General features: G+C 36.5%; 2 protein-coding genes across 4 annotated transcripts in view; both read right to left on the bottom strand.

Annotated features, from left to right (window-relative positions):
- Nucleotides 1-19,471, bottom strand: part of LOC126372099 (formin-like protein) — a 116,881-nt gene that overhangs the window by 62,099 nt on the left and 35,311 nt on the right. The gene's annotated exons all lie outside the window — the stretch shown is intronic.
- On the bottom strand, nt 9,817-17,971 carry LOC126372130 (uncharacterized). Of its 2 annotated transcripts, none has more exons than XM_050017728.1 (2): nt 17,098-17,971; nt 9,817-11,757 (listed from the first exon to the last, which is right to left on the bottom strand). In XM_050017728.1, exons 1-2 carry the CDS (start codon nt 17,118-17,120, stop codon nt 9,864-9,866), a joined length of 1,917 nt encoding a protein of 638 aa, XP_049873685.1. In that variant the 5' UTR covers nt 17,121-17,971; the 3' UTR covers nt 9,817-9,863. The 2 variants fall into 2 exon arrangements, with proteins under 2 accessions (XP_049873685.1, XP_049873686.1); XM_050017729.1 differs by having other exon boundaries at nt 17,414-17,971.

Below are 19,471 nucleotides of genomic sequence, written 5' to 3'. Positions count from 1 at the left end.
AGGATGTTGATAAGCAATGTGATCGTAAAATTCGTTGCTCTTATCGGATTTTGAATAATAATACGGAGGTTTGGCAACGCCATTCTAGTAAGTAAGTAAAATGTTTATTTTTCATAAGAAATACAGAAAATATTGGTACAATAAAAACCCCACAAAACCAATTCCTCGGTTTGTCTGTGGGAGTGGAGTTCGCTTAATGATATTACTTATTACCATAAAGGTTTAATTTATATTTACTCCATTCTTGTCGACCTGAGACTACTTACCTAGCCAAACACCTCATGAAAATCCAATAAATGATTTTTGTTTTTATAGCACTTACCCGTGCCATAGAATAAGGAATAATACTACGTATAGAACGGCAACTCTCCGCTCCCCACCAGCGTCTGAGCTAGGTTTACCTCACCTCCTCGAACACAGTTTATACTTGAATCGTATGGTGTCAGACGTCACACACGCGCGTGTACTACAATGTCAACGTGTGGTGTCTGTGTAAAACGAGGTTGCTTGTATAAAAGAGAAAATTTAAATTGAAAAAATTCTGACTCGTTACGTCCCGTTGAACCCGTCAAGCCGGGGGAGTTTCAAGCCCAACGCTCAACCACTATACTTGTATTTAAAAACTCACAAATTACTTACTCATAAATTGACAAAGAAATCTAAATCACATCTGAAGCTCTCGGCGATTGCTCATTTATTTCCCGCGACTGAAGAAATTGTTAATGCTTAGCGTAACTTTTTTTTTGCATAACGTCGCCTTATAGAGAAATCCACTCTGATGTGATTTTCTTCAACAAAACCTGGATTTCTTTCAATTATGTAATGCACCTGGTATATTTAGGTTTTATGTATTTTGTAAAACTCGATGCCGCAACAAACATTCCGTACAAGCTTCGTAACATTTAACCACGCTGAGCACACATGTCTTGGGCTGGGATGTAGTTCAAAACAATTATTTTGTACCTATTTTTAGTGTTGTAATCCCAACCTGTTTTGTGAGCCAAATAAATAAAATAAAAAAATAAATTAATTTAATTAAACAAGGTTTTGTTAACAAAAAACACATTCCAATGTGATTTTTAAAAAGGCACTTACGAGCTTTTCGCTTTAAGGCGGATGGTTTTGGAAAGTAAATTCCCCTTTGTAGAAAGTAGGTATCAAATGTCCGTGGAGGCACATTACCGCCCACGCTAAACACTTTAATGGCGGACTGAAACAATTGACGCGCGAGGACAGCCCGCCAGTCTAATGAACGGTCTAAGTTTAGAGATATAGGCCTTTCTTCAGATACTCTCTCATGGAATAATTAAAAGTCAGACTGATATAATCTATGCTTGTAACCACTATTGGGGTGCAGAGAACTACGGCTTATAATCCCTTAATCCACTTTTATAACATGCTCGGGGTGACAGATGTATTGCTGTTGCAGTTTCTTGTCATTTCTTCTCCTCAGCCATGTAGCCACACAGAAATGTTACGTTATGGCTGAGGAGAAGAAATGACAAGAAACTGCAACAGCAACTCATTCAATACCAGACATTTTTATCATTTAGGTAATCATTAATCTTATAATAAGCTTTTTTACATAAAGTAAGCTTCTTTCTGACAAATTTAAAATATTATCTGGTATTTTATTGTAAAAACGTATACATAACCCCAAAAAAGATAAATTTAATTTACTTAATCTAGAATTTTGAACAACAATTTTATTTTTATTCCTTGTATTGTAAAAAACAATATTGCTATTTGACATTGCGGACTTTTTATAATAGCTAGTGGCATTACCGAATTGTACAGCCACTAGACTAGGTAGGACCCAGACCTAGGGTCACCCTATCTGACTTTAAGCCTCCGGCCGATCTCCCTAATCAGTTCCCTCGCTTCCTTATTCTTTAAATGTTTTTTTGTGTGTAGTAAATCCCTCCGCCCTCCTCTTTCACATAACTCGCCGAGGTCGTCGTCCAGTGGAGTGGGCGGCAAGACTGCGCCGTGATACCGTGATACGCCACTCGGCCGCCGCTTTCGTCTTCATTGTGAATGAGAGCTAGATAGAATTGTACTTAGGTAAGCTACATACACGAAGGAGCTCGGTGGCGCAGCGGTAAACGCGCTCGGTCTGTGATTGTTGAAGCAACTTTCGCAAAGGCCGGTCATACGATAGGTGACCAAAAAAAAAAAGTTTTCATCTCGAGCTCCTCCGTTGGTCCCGGCTGCATTAGCACTCGTTAATAACCATCAATCCGCACTGGGCCCGCATGATGGTTTAAGGCCCGATCTCCCTATCCATCCATTGAGAAGGCCCGTGCCCCAGCGGTGGGGACATTAATGGGCTGATGATGAAGCTACATACACACTTAAACTCACGCTTGTTTCCCACAGGAGTAAGCAGATACGATGGAATTCCATTTACTTCCATCCTGACACACTCTCTTGCTTCCTCCACATACAGAATTGTACTTAGGTAAGTTCCATATTATTATAATACATACATTATGTATGTAAACACACACTTGTTTCCCACCAGGGTAAGCAAACACTATGGAATTTCATTTCCTTTGATCCTGACACTTCTCTTGCTTCTTCCACATTCATCAATTCGTTTCATACACGCTCGCCGGTTTCTGCCCATATAGTGAAGATAGACCGTGCACATACATCATACGCTCACGACTACCCCAATTGGGGTAGTCAGAGGTATATTAATCGCAAGATGAACTAAGTATCCACACCTCCTATCTGTCTGTACTGTATAGACCATCCAGCTATATAATATTCTCTCTGATGTATCATGAAGCGTTTCAATAATAAAACGAGACAGTTTCCGGACTTGGCGCCCTAGCCGTTACCAAACGAACTTAGAACTCTGAGTCAGAAGGGGAGAGCCTAATATAGCTTTAATGAGTTCCTTTAATACCTAGGTAGTAGTCTCGTCTAGGTTTAGTCACAAGAAAGACGCAAACAACTTTGATATTCGCTATAACATCTGAAGAGCGTGTGGTAGACCTTGCCGTTCTCGCATTGGTTTCTAATTATGAAAAAAGTGCCTCTTACATACTGTATAAATTATCTGGAAAAGATGTATGAGGCATAGACGTATTGTCCCGGGTACCTATACCCACCTTACATAGTCGCCTTATAATGATAATCTTGTAAGAGCCTTTTTGAATAATGACATTCGGATGTGATTTTCATTCGGGCTTGTGGAGCAGCGTTATAATTTTTCCTATGGGTAGTTTTCTATGTCAATATAAATTATTAAATTCTGATTGTCACGTTTTTCTATGACGTTACACGTTGCTTTTGTCATACAAATTCCACAGTAATTTCATGTTTTGACGTTTAGTAAAAAGTGACTGATTTAACTAGTTGGAAACTAGCCTATTATAACACTCTTATCATATATATTTTTACGTTCTTCTTCATTTTCAATTTCGTCATTTATTTCGCGAAAAAGGAATACCTACGTACTGATTTAAGTCCCTTCAAAATATGTTAAATGAAATGAAATGAAAAATGGTTATTTCTCCACGGAAAACATCTCATCACTAATTTAAGATCCACGCTCTTGTCGTTTCATTCTCCATGCTACTTTTTAGGGAAAAATATGGCAGTGGTTTCCCTCTTACCTTTTGCCCCGTAGTACTCTGTCTGACGTGAATGCAAAACATCTATGAGAAATCAATCTTACAAGTTGCAGATTGTTAGCAGATTTTGTGAAGGGCTGATGCCTAAACTAAGTTAAAAACCTGTAATATAGGTCATTTGGGGGTTAGGCAAGTTACAAACGACTATGACAATCGACAGTTCTTCTTCTAGAAGAAGATCGACAGTGACAGTGATAAAAACGTATACCTAGACTTGACGTAAGGTGACATTTCAATCCCACATAAAGTTCACAACTTCGCCATGGTCCCAGGCCTTCCCGGAAATAATAACCTCACATGCTTTAGTTATATCATGCACGATACTACAAAATTTTCTAAAGTTATTCATTCTACTTTTACTAGACCTTCTCAAACAAGAATACACCTGTCCCTAGTTTGCAGGGTCGACTAAACAAAGGTCGTAATATGCTTCTTTAACACAACCCCATAGACACCTGACCCTAAAGCCTCAGTCATATTGGTGAGCGGCGGCGAAAACGCGTAAGATACAGCGAGCGGGTGCGGGAAAATCAAACTGTTCTAATTAGTATAGAAACGAACGAACACATTTATAGTAACCGCGCGGACGCGTCCTAGTGAGCGTTCGCGCGTATAATACCAACCGTTACAAAGGTCACAATGAAACAATTCACTTAAAAAGCAATATTGCAATTTGACATTTTCGCATATAAAAGTAAGTGCGCAATGTCAACAAAGCAATATTGCTTTCTTAGATGATTAGCTTCAATGTGGCCTTTACATCCCCCCAGAACAGACCGGAGTGTGCCCCGGTCAGTCCATACAAAATTCTCGTTAAGGAGTAAGGGAGCGCGCGCAGATTGTCTGTCTTACTCGCACTTATGCGATAGGTTCCACACGGTATGAATGAGATTTTTGTATGGAGTGTCTAGGCTGACAGAAAGCTCGGTGAGGTGTGGGTACTTAGCTCATCTTGCGATGGATGTACCTTTGCCTATCCTAATTGGGGATATTATGATGAGCTTATGTTAAAAATATGAAAAAGAAAGTAAGATTTTCTCATGTTCTCTACCAGTGTAAGTGGGTGTTAAGGTGATAAACATACACTAAAACCATATAGACAAGCTAGGGACAAACCCTTTGCGAGGAGTGCCGAAGGGCGGGACCCAAAAAATGCGCATAACGTTATCAAGTCAACGACAGGTGATTAAATTGTTGGACGAAAGGTAACGAGTTTTATGATTGATGGGGCAGTTTTGTTTTACTGTCCAAATTTGGTGTGGTTTTTTTACTGAAAATGAAGCGTTTTTTTTTGCAATTCGGTTTATTTTTCTTTAATTATTGCGATGTGCGATGGACTGGCCGCGCTCTCGTCAATTCAACTTAGCACTTATAAGCTCCAAAATACGACCGCAAGTTGACTTTTGATGACTCGGACTGATGACGGGTATTTATTTATTTTACAGAAGACATAAAAAATATCTCACTCATGGTAGCAAGCTATAGAGGCGGCAAAAGATCGCGAGGAGTGGAAATCTGTTATTCGAGCCCTACATACCAGCAGGTGATAATAGTATTAAATAAGAAGAGATGTATGACATAACCGGGTTCGATTCCCGATGGGGACATTGTCGAAATTACTTTGTGAGACTGTCCTTTGTTTGGTAAGGACTTTTCAGGCTTGAATCACCTGATTGTCCGAAAAAGTAAGATGATTCCGTGCTTCGGAGGGCATGTTAAGCCGTTTGTCCCGGCTATTAGCCGTAAAAACACCTCCACCAACCCGCATTGGAGCAGCGTGGTGGAGTATGCTCCATACCCCCTCCGGTTGATTGAGGGGAGGCCTGTGCCCAGCAGTGGGACGTATATAGGCTGTTTATGTATGTATGTATGACATAACATAAAGATAAATAGATTACACACAAGATAGACAAACAATTCAGCTTATTTCCAGTAAAAACATGATCCAGCATTCAGCAAAAGAAATAAAAAACTAGGACAGTATAAAATAAACTTAATATAAATAATTAATTTGAGTATAGTCAATTTTATTACTCGTAATATCGAGCCATAACCGTCGGGGGTCAATCGGCGCATTATGATAATATCTGGAGGAATTAAGTCATCGACATGGTAAACAAAGCAATAAACGTCGATAAAACGTTTTTTGCCGCTATCTGGGTCACCCCCTAAAGGGCATAGCGGGTTTATCGAGACGCCCTAATGTTCGTGAATAAGTTACAATGCTGGCTTGTTTAGTATTTCCTTTACTGCAGTGACTACGTGTAAGGGTGACAGGGACAGACAGTCCGCGCTCCCTCTTACTCATTCAAATTCAAATTCAAAAATATCTTTATTCAATAGGTAACATAGTTACACTTTGAATCGTCAATTTTTACATAACGAACGTCTCATCCGCCTAAAACTACTGCAGCTTCTCACAACCTGCATAGCCGGGGAAAAGTGTTTTGTTTTTAACCTCCTTGAAACAAGGATTCTGTATAACATTTTATAATGATCAATCTTTACATAAAAATCTTGATCGTTCATATATTTTCATAAATCATAAATGAATTATTTGCATAAAAACATACAATTATTTTTGAACCTCACATTCTGCCACAATTTGGCATGTAAAAATTTTCTGCAATAATATCCTTAATTAAAAAAGTTATTCAAAAACCACATCTAGGAATATTAATACAATTTAATTCAAATGTCAATTTTGTTATTATTTTTGCTGAATTGATGGTTAATTCTGTTTTGCTAGTGTATTGTATAGTATGCCTATTCTGATTGTTTCAATTTGGATAACGGGCATAAGTTTATGACATACTGAAGTAAAAGTTCATCCACTTCTAATCCAAAGCCCCATAATAAGTACGTAAATGTTGCTAAATTGCAAAACATAAAGAGTGGGTGTGTTTGAAATGATGAATTTACCTGTTATTCCCGCTAACCTTCGTCCAGTTGTTCGCCTTATTAAAATACATATAAAGGTCAATTGAGCTTAATAATTTATAAAAGTGATAATAACTGCTTATTAGTACACAAAAAGTTCGATTCCCGATGGGGACATTGTCGAAATCACTTTGCGAGATTTCCTCTGTTTGGTAAGGACTTTAGAGGTTTGTATCACCTGATTGTCTGAAAAAATAAGAGGATTCCGTGCTTCAGAGGGCACGCTCAGCCGTTGGTCCCGTCTATTAGCCTTTAAAACACCTCCACGAACCCGCAGTGGAGCATCGTGGTGAAGTACGCTCCACCCCCTCCAGTTGATTGAGGGGAGGCCTGTGCCCAGCAGTGGGACGTATATAGGCTGTTTATGTTATGTAGTACAAACAAATGTATACTTTTGAAGAGAAATAAAGATAATTTCTATTTTTAAAGTCCCGTAATAGGTTGATCGAGTGCGCTTGAGCGGATTAATCGATGATTTTACGTTCCATGGACAAAAAATCGGTTAACTGAAGAGTGAATGCCGTATAAGACAAATCGACAAAAATTATAAAAAACGAATGAATCACATCCGAGAGGTCAATTAGAGATCATGATCGCTATACAATACAACCATGAATACATGTTAAGTGATTTTTTAAAATTATTTTTTGTGTTAAGCGAACCCGAGGGTGCGAGTGTTGGTAATCTGTGATGATATGCGATCATTTTACGAAGTCATGTACAATTAAAAAATCTGCGTTTATCAGAAAACATAGGTACATTGAAAGTCAAGATTATAACGTTACTAAGTAGCTGTCCATCTGTCTAGACTGCGGTAATCAAATATAGAGTATATCACTCAGGAGTAATGTTTTTAAAATCGATTCCGTAGTTCCAGAAACTTCTTCCTATTAACAAACTTACAAAATTTATTTCTTTATTATGTAATAGAAATACAACGCACACACGCACGCACACACTCACACAATCTCTCTTGTCACATATTAGATTTTGTTTTCTCATCACATGGTTATTTATTTCCTACATCATATAACTTTTTATCCTACTGCTCCTCATATCCGACAGTGGCTGTGATTTAGGCTAATTTCAATAACATGCAGCTCTGGCCACCCCAGTAGTCACTACGGACATGACGTAAAAAGGCCTCAACTCAAAAGCCAAACTATTAAACTCCCATAACGACTCTTATTTGAAGTGCGCCCGAGCAATAATTGATGATTTTATTCTGCAAACGAATTGAGATGGATTTATGTCGTTCATGACTTAGTATTATGATGTGGGTTGTGGTTAGGACTTGCGTCATTTATTGTAATGATAAATTACTTGTGTCTTATCCAGGAATGTAATTTATTAAGGACTTTATTTAAATTATCAAGGATATCGTGTAAATTTTCGCAATGATTGCCCATTGTTAAAAATTCCTTGTTTACATATTCATCGAGCGATCGGTTGATAAGCCGTCAAACAGGGAGAGAATAAAGAATAATATTACGTATAGAACGGACACCCCCCGCCCGCGCCAATTCGTATAGGTGCCGAGCTAGATTTACCTCACCCCCTCTGGGTCGTACTTTAGTCTTAAAGGGGGAACGAGCGCGGACTGTCTGTCTCGCACTTACGCCATAGAATAAGGAATAACACTATATCTTACGCGTTAGACGGCACATTGAACACGTGATTTTTGTATGAAGTGTCCGGTGTGTGACTTCGGTATCAAGTTTAGTCTGTTTAAAGTAAGTCTTCTGGTATCTAGTAGCGTACTCCACTCAGATACGCGTTGCAGGGGAGAGTTTAGTTAAGTATGTCAAACCACCTTCGTGCCTTTTATACCAATAATTTAGGAATAGCTATATTTATTTATGGTGACAGGTAATCCATAACTTAAAAACTACTGCAGTGCGGAGATTCTATTGTTGAGTGTACCTACATAGATCTATAGAAACTATTACAACACGCCATACGGCCGTATTCAATAATCTATCTTTCCATGGTTTTATTTATTTATTTTTTATTATTTGGGACAACAACAGCATAATTACTTATAAATTACAGTCTCGAAATTATTATTTTTTTGCCAAAAGCGCTGTCTTTATTAAAAAATCATAACAAAATGAGAGCAGTAGCGTTACAATTACAACATTATTAGAGATTTATGCACAAGCTAGAAAAAGTTTATTCATTTTAAGAACACTTTTTGTACTGAATAAAATTTAGCTTGTAACGTAACTTTTGACACTTATTGTGACGTATTTTGTATAAAAATAATCAATTCAAATATACTCTATTACACAGAACTTAATAACTGATAAAAGTTACTTTAGTAAGCAAAAACCATGGGTAGATTTTGAAAACGACCGCAAGTAAGTCTGTTTCATTATCTACCAACTGCAAACCATACATTCCTACGTGCTCCGATCCTTCTTTTGCTTACTCCACATTCTTCTTATAGTGTGGGTTGTGAGGTGGAATACCAGCCTCATCAATCCTGGTGTCAGGGTTATGATTGAGCCGCTAAAGGCCCCTGACGTGGCCCACACACATTCATCAATCGAAGCAAAATATTTTATGGAATCTCTCTTTACACCGGTGGGATGTCGTAAAGGTAGAGGCGAAGGAATTCTGACACGATCTTGAACATCTCAACACGCGACTTTGGTGTCATTAATTTCTATTTACCAATTTATTTATTCGTACTGTTAGGAGCGGCTGGTATCAGTCTTTTTTAAAAAAACACTTTTTAATTAACTACGATAAAAACACTTTATTATAGAAAGTACAAAGAATTATATGAAGCAATTCTCTGATTTCTGACGACTCTATTCGCGCGCGGTTAAAGGCTGACTGACTATCGTATCGATGCAAAAGAGTTTTATTAAAATGAATTTGTTTACGTTGAAGTTCCTTGTGGAAATGAATATTGTCGATGTTGCAATTCTTTAGTATTAAATTAGGATATAACATCTCCCCCCTTAAAACTGAGCTTTATGGTAAAGAGATGAAGCGAAGTTAAGAAAAGGTACGACGTTATCAAAAAGGCAGAGATTTGCTTGTAACAATGTAACGTATAAGATTTAAGATTATAAAGTATAAGATTATAAGATTTAAGATAAACGTTATAAGAAAGATAGTCTTAAGTAAGAACATTTTAAACAAAAGAATTAAACAATTAAGGAATAGTATAAGCTAGGAACTAAAGTACATTATTATAAGAAGTAGAAATATTTTAAGATAAGATTAAACGTTTAAGAATTAGAATAAGCTAAGATAAGTAAGTTAAGTTCAATTATTATCAATATTCCTTTTATACGTGTTTGTTTTGTTTATTGTCCCATAAACGGGTTCAATTGAAGCTTCCGAAATTTCATTCAGTTCAATGGAATTCGTAACATTAGATCCAACCATCTTCTTGCGAGTGGTAGTACATTGATTAAAGATCTGTATACAACAGTGTGAATTATGATTTTTATAGTTTTTATAACAATAGTTATATAGTTTGTAACCGAAGTAAAGGAATATAAGACAAATACAAAAAATAGAAAATGAAGAATAATAATGTGCATATTTAGTAAAGTGCGATTCGTTTTTTATCCTGTGGATGTCACGTTCAAGATCGTCAAGTTGTTTGTATGAATGTTTTAAAGAATCTAAGTCAATATTACTAAGAGTTAAAGGGGATAAAAGAGGAATCGACTTGTTTACATTATCCTTTTTACAACAATCATCTTGAATGATGTCAAAATCAATATTAAAATAATTATTGATAGCTATGTTGGTTACAGTGGACGGTTCTAACCGTATAGTCTTAGAAAAACCAATACAATTTTCTTCTAGAGTTAAGATACCGGTTCCAGAAATAGAATAATCCTTCATTTCGTTATTACACTTCAAAGTTAATTTGCTAGTTTTAGATTGAACAAATATCCATCTATTATTTTTAAGTTTTTGCCATATATCAATAAGACCATATAACATTTTAGAATTACATTCATCAGGAAGAGATAAGGTTACTTCCGTTAATAGCTTAGTTTCACAACATGGATTTGTAACACTAGAGAATATGTTTTCTAATGGGCAAATAGAATATTCATTATTTAACACAGAGCATTGTTGCATGTTATCTAATAAAGAGTAATGTGATCTATCATCTGTTAACGCAATATAAGATTTAGTAGGGGTAATTAGAGCAAAAGTATTAGGATTTGTTTTTTCATGAGGAGTTGGCAATGGAATCGTTTTATAAACAACATACTTAATAGGAGATATAAGAGGAATTTGTATAATAAAAATTATTTTATTATTATAATAATAAGAAATTAGTTTAGATACATCCATAAGGGTATGTATATTATCTAAGTTTAAAGGAACTGGGAAGTCCAGTTTATTATCTACAGAACTGCTTCGTTTAGACAGTTCATTAAAAAGATTAGTAGGACTTAAAATAGAAGGGTGTAATACATTTACCTTCGCGAATAAAATTGCATTAATGATAGAGTCTAAGAAGTTAGAAATAGTCAATAAAGATCCTTCAATAATGTTTATAAAAATGTTAAGTCGTGAAATATAAATTAGATTATTATTACTTCTTACAGTGGAAGATAAGATTTCGTTTAGTTTGTCAATTTGCGAGTTTAATTTTAATTCGTTTTGATTCAATTTACTAATAGTTGAATTAAAAGAAGTTATTGATGATTTAACTACATGAATATTTTCTTTCATGAGATTAAAGATTTCATGTTCATTATTTTGAAACGAGTTAATGGCGGAATCGTATTTTCGCGCATCATCAGCGTCGAGGGTGCCAAAGAAAAATTTAAGTATTTCGCCTCCAAATTCGAGTGACCTTTTGAAGCGAGATGGAACATCTTGAGAGATAATATGAGACAGAGAATGACTTTTGACGTAGTTCGATTCTAATAAGACTTCTATAGGACTGAAGATATCCTTACAGTTTGAGTAATCTTCATGTTGGATTTTTGTACAGAGAAGAGAAGTTTGTACGATGAGTTTGTCTATATTGTTAAGATGAGGTTCTATCGAGTGAATATCGACATGAGTTACTACTTTCCAATAATCATTATAGAAATAAATATTCGTCGTAGGGTCAAAATAAAGACCAGGACTGTGTATAATTGGAGTGACTTGCGATTCGGCGAGTGCTCCATGACATAATAACCTGAAAGAATTTAAAGTTATGTTAAGAATGCGCTGGTTTTATGAGATTAGTATGATATTTGACATGTTTACGATTTATTTGAAGAGTCACATTATGTTTATTATGAACTTTTATTATTTTATAAGGGCCTTTCCAAATCGGGGAAAGTGCTTTTCGAAGTCGATGATGGTGTTTTAAATATACCATATCACCGGTTTTGTAAATTATGTTTCTCGTATTATTGTCATAATTTTGTTTTGACGTTTCCTTACTTTGTTGTATGAATTGTAAAGCTTTTTCTCTACTAACTTTCATTCTATAGAGAAGAGCACGTATATACTCATGATAAGTAGTGCTATTATTAGTTTCATAAAGAGAACTTGGTAATGTTGGTTTATGACCATAAAGAAGTTCGAATGGGGTGTACTGTGTAGTACTATGAGGGGTTGTGTTGTACGCTAACACTGCTGTGGCTAGGTAACAGTGCCAATCGTTTTGATTGTCATTTACGAAAGATTTTAAATATTCTTTAAGAGTAGCATGGCTTCGTTCAAGTGCGCCATTTGTTTGGGGATGATACGGGGTAGAAAATAAAGGTTTGATTTTGAAGATTTCAGTGACTTGTTTGAAAAGATCCGAAGTAAAACAAGTGCCAAGATCAGTTAGAATCATTTTAGGCGTTCCAAATAAGGACATAAAATGAACTAGATTTCGGGCTACTTCGTCACTTGTGGACGAGATCATAGGATAGACACAAGAGAATTTAGTGAGATCATCCTGAAGAGTTAAAATGAATTTAAATCTTTGGAAACCTGCTTCGGGTAAAGTACCAACAATATCTAATGCAAGACGTTCAAAGGGTTTGGTACTTGTGGATGTTATTTCCATTGGAGCTTTATTACAAGCACGTAAAGGTTTATTTACTTGACAGAGCTTACAGCTTTTGACGTATCGTTCAATATCTGCACGCATGCTCTTCCAGTAATAAGATTCTTTTATACGATTGTACATTCTTTTGATTCCGGGGTGTCCGGCTACAGGAGAATCGTGATTTTCCTTAAGAATTTTAGGAACTTCAGCTGGAGTAGGATAAATAATTTGGTTTTTGTAAATATGAATTTTTATATTAGTGTTATGAAAGATATGAGATATCATTAGGTAGATTTTTGTATACACGAGTTTAGAAAAGGGATCAGTAAAGTCTGATATAGCTAAGTCCGTCAAAGTTGGATTTTGGGTTAAGATTTCATCTCTAAGTTTCATTAGAAGATCATAGATAGATCTATAAGTCGTCTCATCGAAGTGATTGACTTTTGTGAATAAGAAGTATACAATTTTATTATTAATTGTGACTGATTGTACAGTACACGGTGATCGCTCAGCTGCGAGTAAGGTCGCGGTGTCATTTACCTGCGATAAGAATTCTTCACAATGTGGCATAGAATTATCAAAATCAAGAGATACTGGACAGGCGATTGAGTTGTATTTAGAAAGATGTAAGGGTTGTGAATGTTCTTCGATATGCGTATTTGGATCTGGTAAAGAATTAGTAAAACGCTTTTTAAAATAGACCTCAAAAGAAAGATTGTTGAGAGAGTCATTATTTATAGCAAGAATTGGGATTCGAGATAAGGCATCGGCGTTTGAGTTGAGTTTGCCTTGTTTGTATACAATTTCGTAATCGTATTCCTCTAGTTTGAGGCGCCAACGAATTAATCTGCTTCCGGGGTCCTTGACGTTGAAAAGCCAAACCAAGGGCCGGTGATCAGTTACGATTTTGAATTTGTTACCGTAGAGGTAAGGACGAAATGTTTTTACCGCAAAAAGAATAGCTAGTAGTTCTTTTTCGGTGGTAGAATAATTGCCTTCCTGTTTATTAAGAGTTCGAGAGGCATAGGCAATAGGTTTATCTTTGCCAATAGAACCTTGCGATAATACAGCACCGATTGCATAATTGCTTGCGTCAGTAGTGACGATAAAAGGTTGGGAAAAGTCGGGGTACTGTAATAGTGGAGCGGAAGTTAATTTATCTTTTAAGACATTGAAAGCTTGGTCTTGTTCTACGGACCAATGAAATGTGGTATCCTTTTTTAGTAAGGATGTAAGAGGTTTGGTAATTTTTGAAAAGTTTTCAATAAAGCGACGGTAATAACCGACTAGACCTAAGAAAGATTTAATGTCTTTAGGATTTTTAGGAATTGGAAATTCGCGGACAGCTTTGACTTTGTCCGGATTCGGAGATACACCTTTGTCAGTGATTATGTGTCCGAGATAAGTGACTTCACGTCGAAGAAATTCGCACTTATCGGGTTGAAGTTTGAGATTAAATTCTCGGAATCTATTAAATACCATTTTAAGTTTCTCGATGTGAGAAGAGAGATCGGAACTGTATATAATACAGTCATCGAGATAGACATAGCAATGTAGGCCTTGAAGACCTGAAAGGACAGTGTTCATGAGACGTTGAAAAGTACTAGGGGCATTTTTAAGACCAAAGGGCATCCTAGTAAATTCGTAGTGACCTGCAGAACCACTTGTGTTCACTACGGTGAAGCCTGTTTTTTGTGCGTCGTCAGGACTAAGACAGATCTGATGGAAACCTGATACTAAGTCAAGGGTGCTAAAATATTTGGAGTGTCCCAGTTGATCAAGGATATCAGTGATTAAAGGGATAGGGTACACTTCCGAAACAGTGACGTCATTAAGGCGTCTATAGTCAATCACTATACGCCATTTTTGTTTTCCTGACGCGTCCATTTTTTTAGGTACGACCCACACAGGGGCATTCCAAGGAGAAATAGAAGGTTTAATAATATTTTGATCAAGCATCTTTTTAATTTGAGTGTCCACTTCATTTTTGTGACACTCCGGGAAGCGATAGGGTTTCACATAGATAGGCGGATTATTCCCAGTACTAATGGAATGTTGTAGAGCATTAGTGTGACTCAGGGGGTCGCCTTCAAGATAAAAGATATCAGTGTATTGGGAACAACATTCGAAAAGAGACTTTTTCTCTTCTTCGTTTAGATGAGAATGTCTTATGAGATCAAGAACGCGATTTATGCGATTTGACGATGTTGAAGACATATTAAAGATATTTTGTTCGTCTTGAGATGAGTTTTTGTGGAATTCATCAAAGTCAATTTGAGTCAAGCGAACTTTAAAGTTTTTTACTTCGACAGGCGAATCTGTCGTATTAAGAACAGATACATTTACTCTGTTGTTGCGTTTTAAAGAGACAATACAATTGGCTAGAAATACACCTTCGGATATAGTGTGATCTAGTACTAGTGCTTCCTTGAGTTTATTCAACTCGGACTTGTCATTTGACACGATGCATTCGATTACAGTCTCGGAACGAGCTGGTATTATATATTTGGGAGCAGTATAATGAATTTGTATTTTATGCTCATTTAAGGACATTGATTTTGTGCTATAATCGATACTTGTTTTAAAGAAATGTAAGAAATCTGAACCGATTATACCATCAGTTGCAAGATTTATTGCGTCATTGATGACGTGGAATTTGTAAGATAAGATAGAGTCATATAGGTTAAATTCCATTTGGAAAGTACCAAGAGTTTCGCAATAAGAATCATTGTCGTTTATTCCTTTGAGTTTGATTATTTCATCAGAGAGTTCGGGCACTTTTGATAGGCTCGATTGTTTGATTATGCTGACACTTGCGCCAGTATCAATTAAGAGACACAATGGTTTTTTAGAATACCTTGTGTTTATAAAGGCATGTGGCAATGATATTTTTTTATTAAGGACATTTGTCTCATAGACAGGGACATCCTTGATATCCTTTTTAGACACACTAGGGTTCGTGTCTTGAAGGTTTGTTTCACAAGATGTAGTAAAAGATTTAGGATAAGAATTAGTATAAGATTTAGTATTATAAGATTTAGTATAAGAATTAGTATCGTAAGATTTAGTACAAGATTTAGTATCATAAGATTTAGTATTATAAGATTTAGGACAAGATTTAGCATTATAAGATTTAGGACAAGATTTAGCATTATAAGATTTAGGACAAGATTTAGTATTATAAGATTTAGGACAAGATTTAGCATTATAAGATTTAGGACAAGATTTAGTATTATAAGATTTAGTAGAAGATTTAGCATAAGAATTAGTATGTTTCGTCTCATGTGAGACGTTGATGACCTGTTTAGGCACATCACAAGATTTTGTATTTACCGTGTCGTTTTTGGGACTGGATTTCAGACGACACGCCACTGAAATCCTTTTTAGTTTTTTGATTCATCGTCCTCGGATTCATCGAAAATTTGTTCGTCACAATAGTTAATGGGTTTAGAATTTTGTGGAGGACGTGAATTTGTTTGCGCGTTATTATTATTGTTGCCTTTTGCACGAATTTGATTGTAGTAGTTACGTTTGCGGCATTCATTTATATGATGACCTATGTTTTTGCAATAGGCACAGATTTTTTGATTTGACGCGGAAGAATTTGAATTAGAGGTGGAAGGTTGGGGCACATGATAAGATTTTTGAAAATTATTCCGTTTTCGATTGTAGCAAACTGATGCTGAATGACCAGTTTTGTTACATATTGAGCAAGATTTTGAGATTTGGTTTGATGTTGTGGGTAACTTAAACAATTTTTCTTCGTCAATTGCATAAGTTACAGCCTCCTTTAGAGACTGAGGATCTCGACATCTTAAGATTGTGGCGAGATGAGGGTGAAGCCCGATACAGAAAGTGTTTAAGGCGAGCTTTTCCATTGCGGCAATCTCACCAGGGAGCAACGTATTGTCGGTACAAGAACAGTGGATATCCGCCTGTATACGTGTTAGGCACGTGTCAAGTCGGATAGAATATTGCGTGACAGTTTCGTTATGTCCCTGTCTGCAATTTTGTAGATCGTAAAGCAAATGGCTTGAATGTTTTTTCTCTCCAAATGTCGATTTAAGGAATCGTTTGAGTTCATTCCAATTTTCAAATTGTTTTAAGCTACAAACGATTTGTGCCTTGCCCTCAAGTTGTGATAAGATGTATTTGCAGATGATATACTGCTGATCGGGGGTAGCTAGAGATATTGCGCTGTCGCAATTTGTAAGGAAAGCAGGTAATGTGTCCCTGTTTCCGTTATAAGGTTTAATAAATTTTATTAGGACGTTGAGGTTGACTTTTTGAGTCTCAACCTCTGATTTAGTCGACATTATGTCGTTGTTTTGCAAGAAATTAGGTTAAAGTTTTAGGGTATAAGATTTGTAAATAAAATGTTTGTAAAGATTTTGTAAAGAAATAGTATAAAGATTATAAGATGTAAAGATGTAAAGAATTCGAATAAAGATAAGAATAAAGATATGTAAAGATGTAAAGAAAACAACTTACATTAAAATGATGCTAATACACATTATAAGAAATTGAGTCCTTAGCGTGGATTGTATTTCACCGGTGTGATGAAGGTAGCGGCGGCGTATGATCGGCGGAGACACAAAGCGGGAGCTTCGGTTTCGAATTTGACGCCTCGCTGTCCGTCACGATAAGGAGAATGCGTGTGTGGCGGAATACACGATCACGCCAAGTGTCCACTCAGGGTAGGTAGACTGTGTACAGCTTGATGATGACAATGGTGAGTGCAGCCAGAGTTGGTAAAAGATGATGGTGACCACGACGAATTAAATCTATGTGATACAGACTCACGTACAAAACGGAGATATACTGTTGACCACGTTGCAGATGATGTAGTGATGCGGGCTCACGCACAGAGCGGAGGCTGACCGTCGATCACGATGAATATTCTATAATGATGCGGGCTCACGCATAGAGCGGAGACTGACCGTCGATCACGATGCGTTTTTCGTAGGGTGCTGTGGTGCGGGCTCTCCTATGGGATGAGGCTTATCGTCGACCACGACTGATGGGGTGCCGTTCCTGGATTCTTTTAGATGCTGAGGGCTCTCTTGACTAGAATCTCCTCAAACATCCCACTTCTGACACCAATTTTGTTAGGAGCGGCTGGTATCAGTCTTTTTTAAAAAAACACTTTTTAATTAACTACGATAAAAACACTTTATTATAGAAAGTACAAAGAATTATATGAAGCAATTCTCTGATTTCTGACGACTCTATTCGCGCGCGGTTAAAGGCTGACTGACTATCGTATCGATGCAAAAGAGTTTTATTAAAATGAATTTGTTTACGTTGAAGTTCCTTGTGGAAATGAATATTGTCGATGTTGCAATTCTTTAGTATTAAATTAGGATATAACAGTACGCAATAGGACAGTCAAAAAGAAACTACAAATGGACATTCAATCTCGATTTGGTAGGAGAACAGCCATTGCTTCCAAATCAATCCGTCACTTCAGCGTCAAATATCTTACCTAAAAAAACAATTCTTGCATTCAACCCCTCTTTTTATCACCTACTCACATGTGTTTCTTTTTTTTTCCTATTGTATTTTCGCAAGACTAACCACCTCGTTAGGGTGATTGCAAAAACCACAGTCTCCTGGCATCTTGAGCACGTCGTGCCTCTCAAGGAGTGCCCCGGCACAGGTCTTGAGAAGCTAAGTGACCGCAAAGATTACCGCAGGTCCGCCTAGGTTATCTGCAATAACGACTATTAGTTTTTTATTTTATTTAGATACTTGTAAAAATCATTTATGTTTGGTATTCTATGTTTAAAATTTCCATGTGATGTTTTTTCTTTCAATGGCGTATCCTGCGTCACTACCATTATAGTAAAAGGATTCGCATTAATATGCGTGGGATATTTTCGTAGACTACTTTTAGTGTCACATTCCTTATGAGTTTCGCTAGTTTAAACAGACACTAAATCAAAATAAATAATGCAAACTTATATCAAACAGTTCGCGCATAATAAACATATAGGTACTTCTAAAAAAATAAGTAAACTATATATCCAAAACCACCCCGCGTGGTGGTTTAAGGCCCGATCTCCCTATCCATCCATAGGGAAGGCTCGTGCCCCAGCAGTGGGGACGTTAATGGGCTGATGATGACATATCCAAACACATCTTCTCATAAACCAAATGCCAAAACATATAAAGTTCATCACTAATTTAAGAGAAGTGATAACCGCAAAAAATATAGCCCACATTCTATTTATAGCCTGTAAACCACAGAAAAATCCTATACACACATACATACATAAACTCGTGCCTATTTTCCACCGGGGTAGCCAGAGACTATTTGAGAATTCCATTTGCTTCGATCTTGACACACTTCTCTTGCTTCTGTAGTAATAATGAAGCAGGCGGTCTGGGCTACTATTTACTTAAATAAGATGTAGTCGTTACTTGAGTTATGTCAGGAGCCTTTGGCGGCTCCATAGTAACATTAGTAACCCTGCCAGGGCTAGGATAAGATCAGTCATTGGTTTTACATTCCACATAAGAAAAAAGAAGAAAGCTTTGATATTTTTATATCAAGCCAAATAAAAACTGTTATAATTAGGGTTCCGACACAAATATAAGATTTTAGATTTGCCCAGCTTACAATAATGCTGGAAACGAATAAATACCTAAAACACATAACAACAGGTTCTTATCGCGTTTAAATCAGACTCCCGGGAGTCTCATATTTCCCTGATTTAAACGCGGTAAGAACCCGCTATTATGTGTATTAATTATGATAATAACCGCGTAAACTTAAAACAATGAATAAATACATACTTGCAAGAAACCGAAACGTAGGTTTAATATTACACCCACGTCTGAGAATTCCGATATCCTATTTACC

The sequence above is a fragment of the Pectinophora gossypiella genome, chromosome 13, assembly GCF_024362695.1.
Source record: "Pectinophora gossypiella chromosome 13, ilPecGoss1.1, whole genome shotgun sequence".
In the NCBI taxonomy this organism is placed as follows: domain Eukaryota; kingdom Metazoa; phylum Arthropoda; class Insecta; order Lepidoptera; family Gelechiidae; genus Pectinophora; species Pectinophora gossypiella.
Note: the sequence above shows the minus strand (reverse complement) of the source record. Positions and strands in the feature narration are given on the sequence as shown.

Excerpts from the sequence above, each read along its gene's own strand:
- LOC126372130 (XM_050017728.1), bottom strand. The coding sequence starts at position 17,120 with ATGTGTATTAGCATCATTTTAAT. Across the intron at positions 11,758-17,097 it reads TGTATTAGCATCATTTTAAT|GTTATTATGTCATGGAGCAC; the intron begins GTAAGTTGTTTT and ends AAATTCTTTCAG.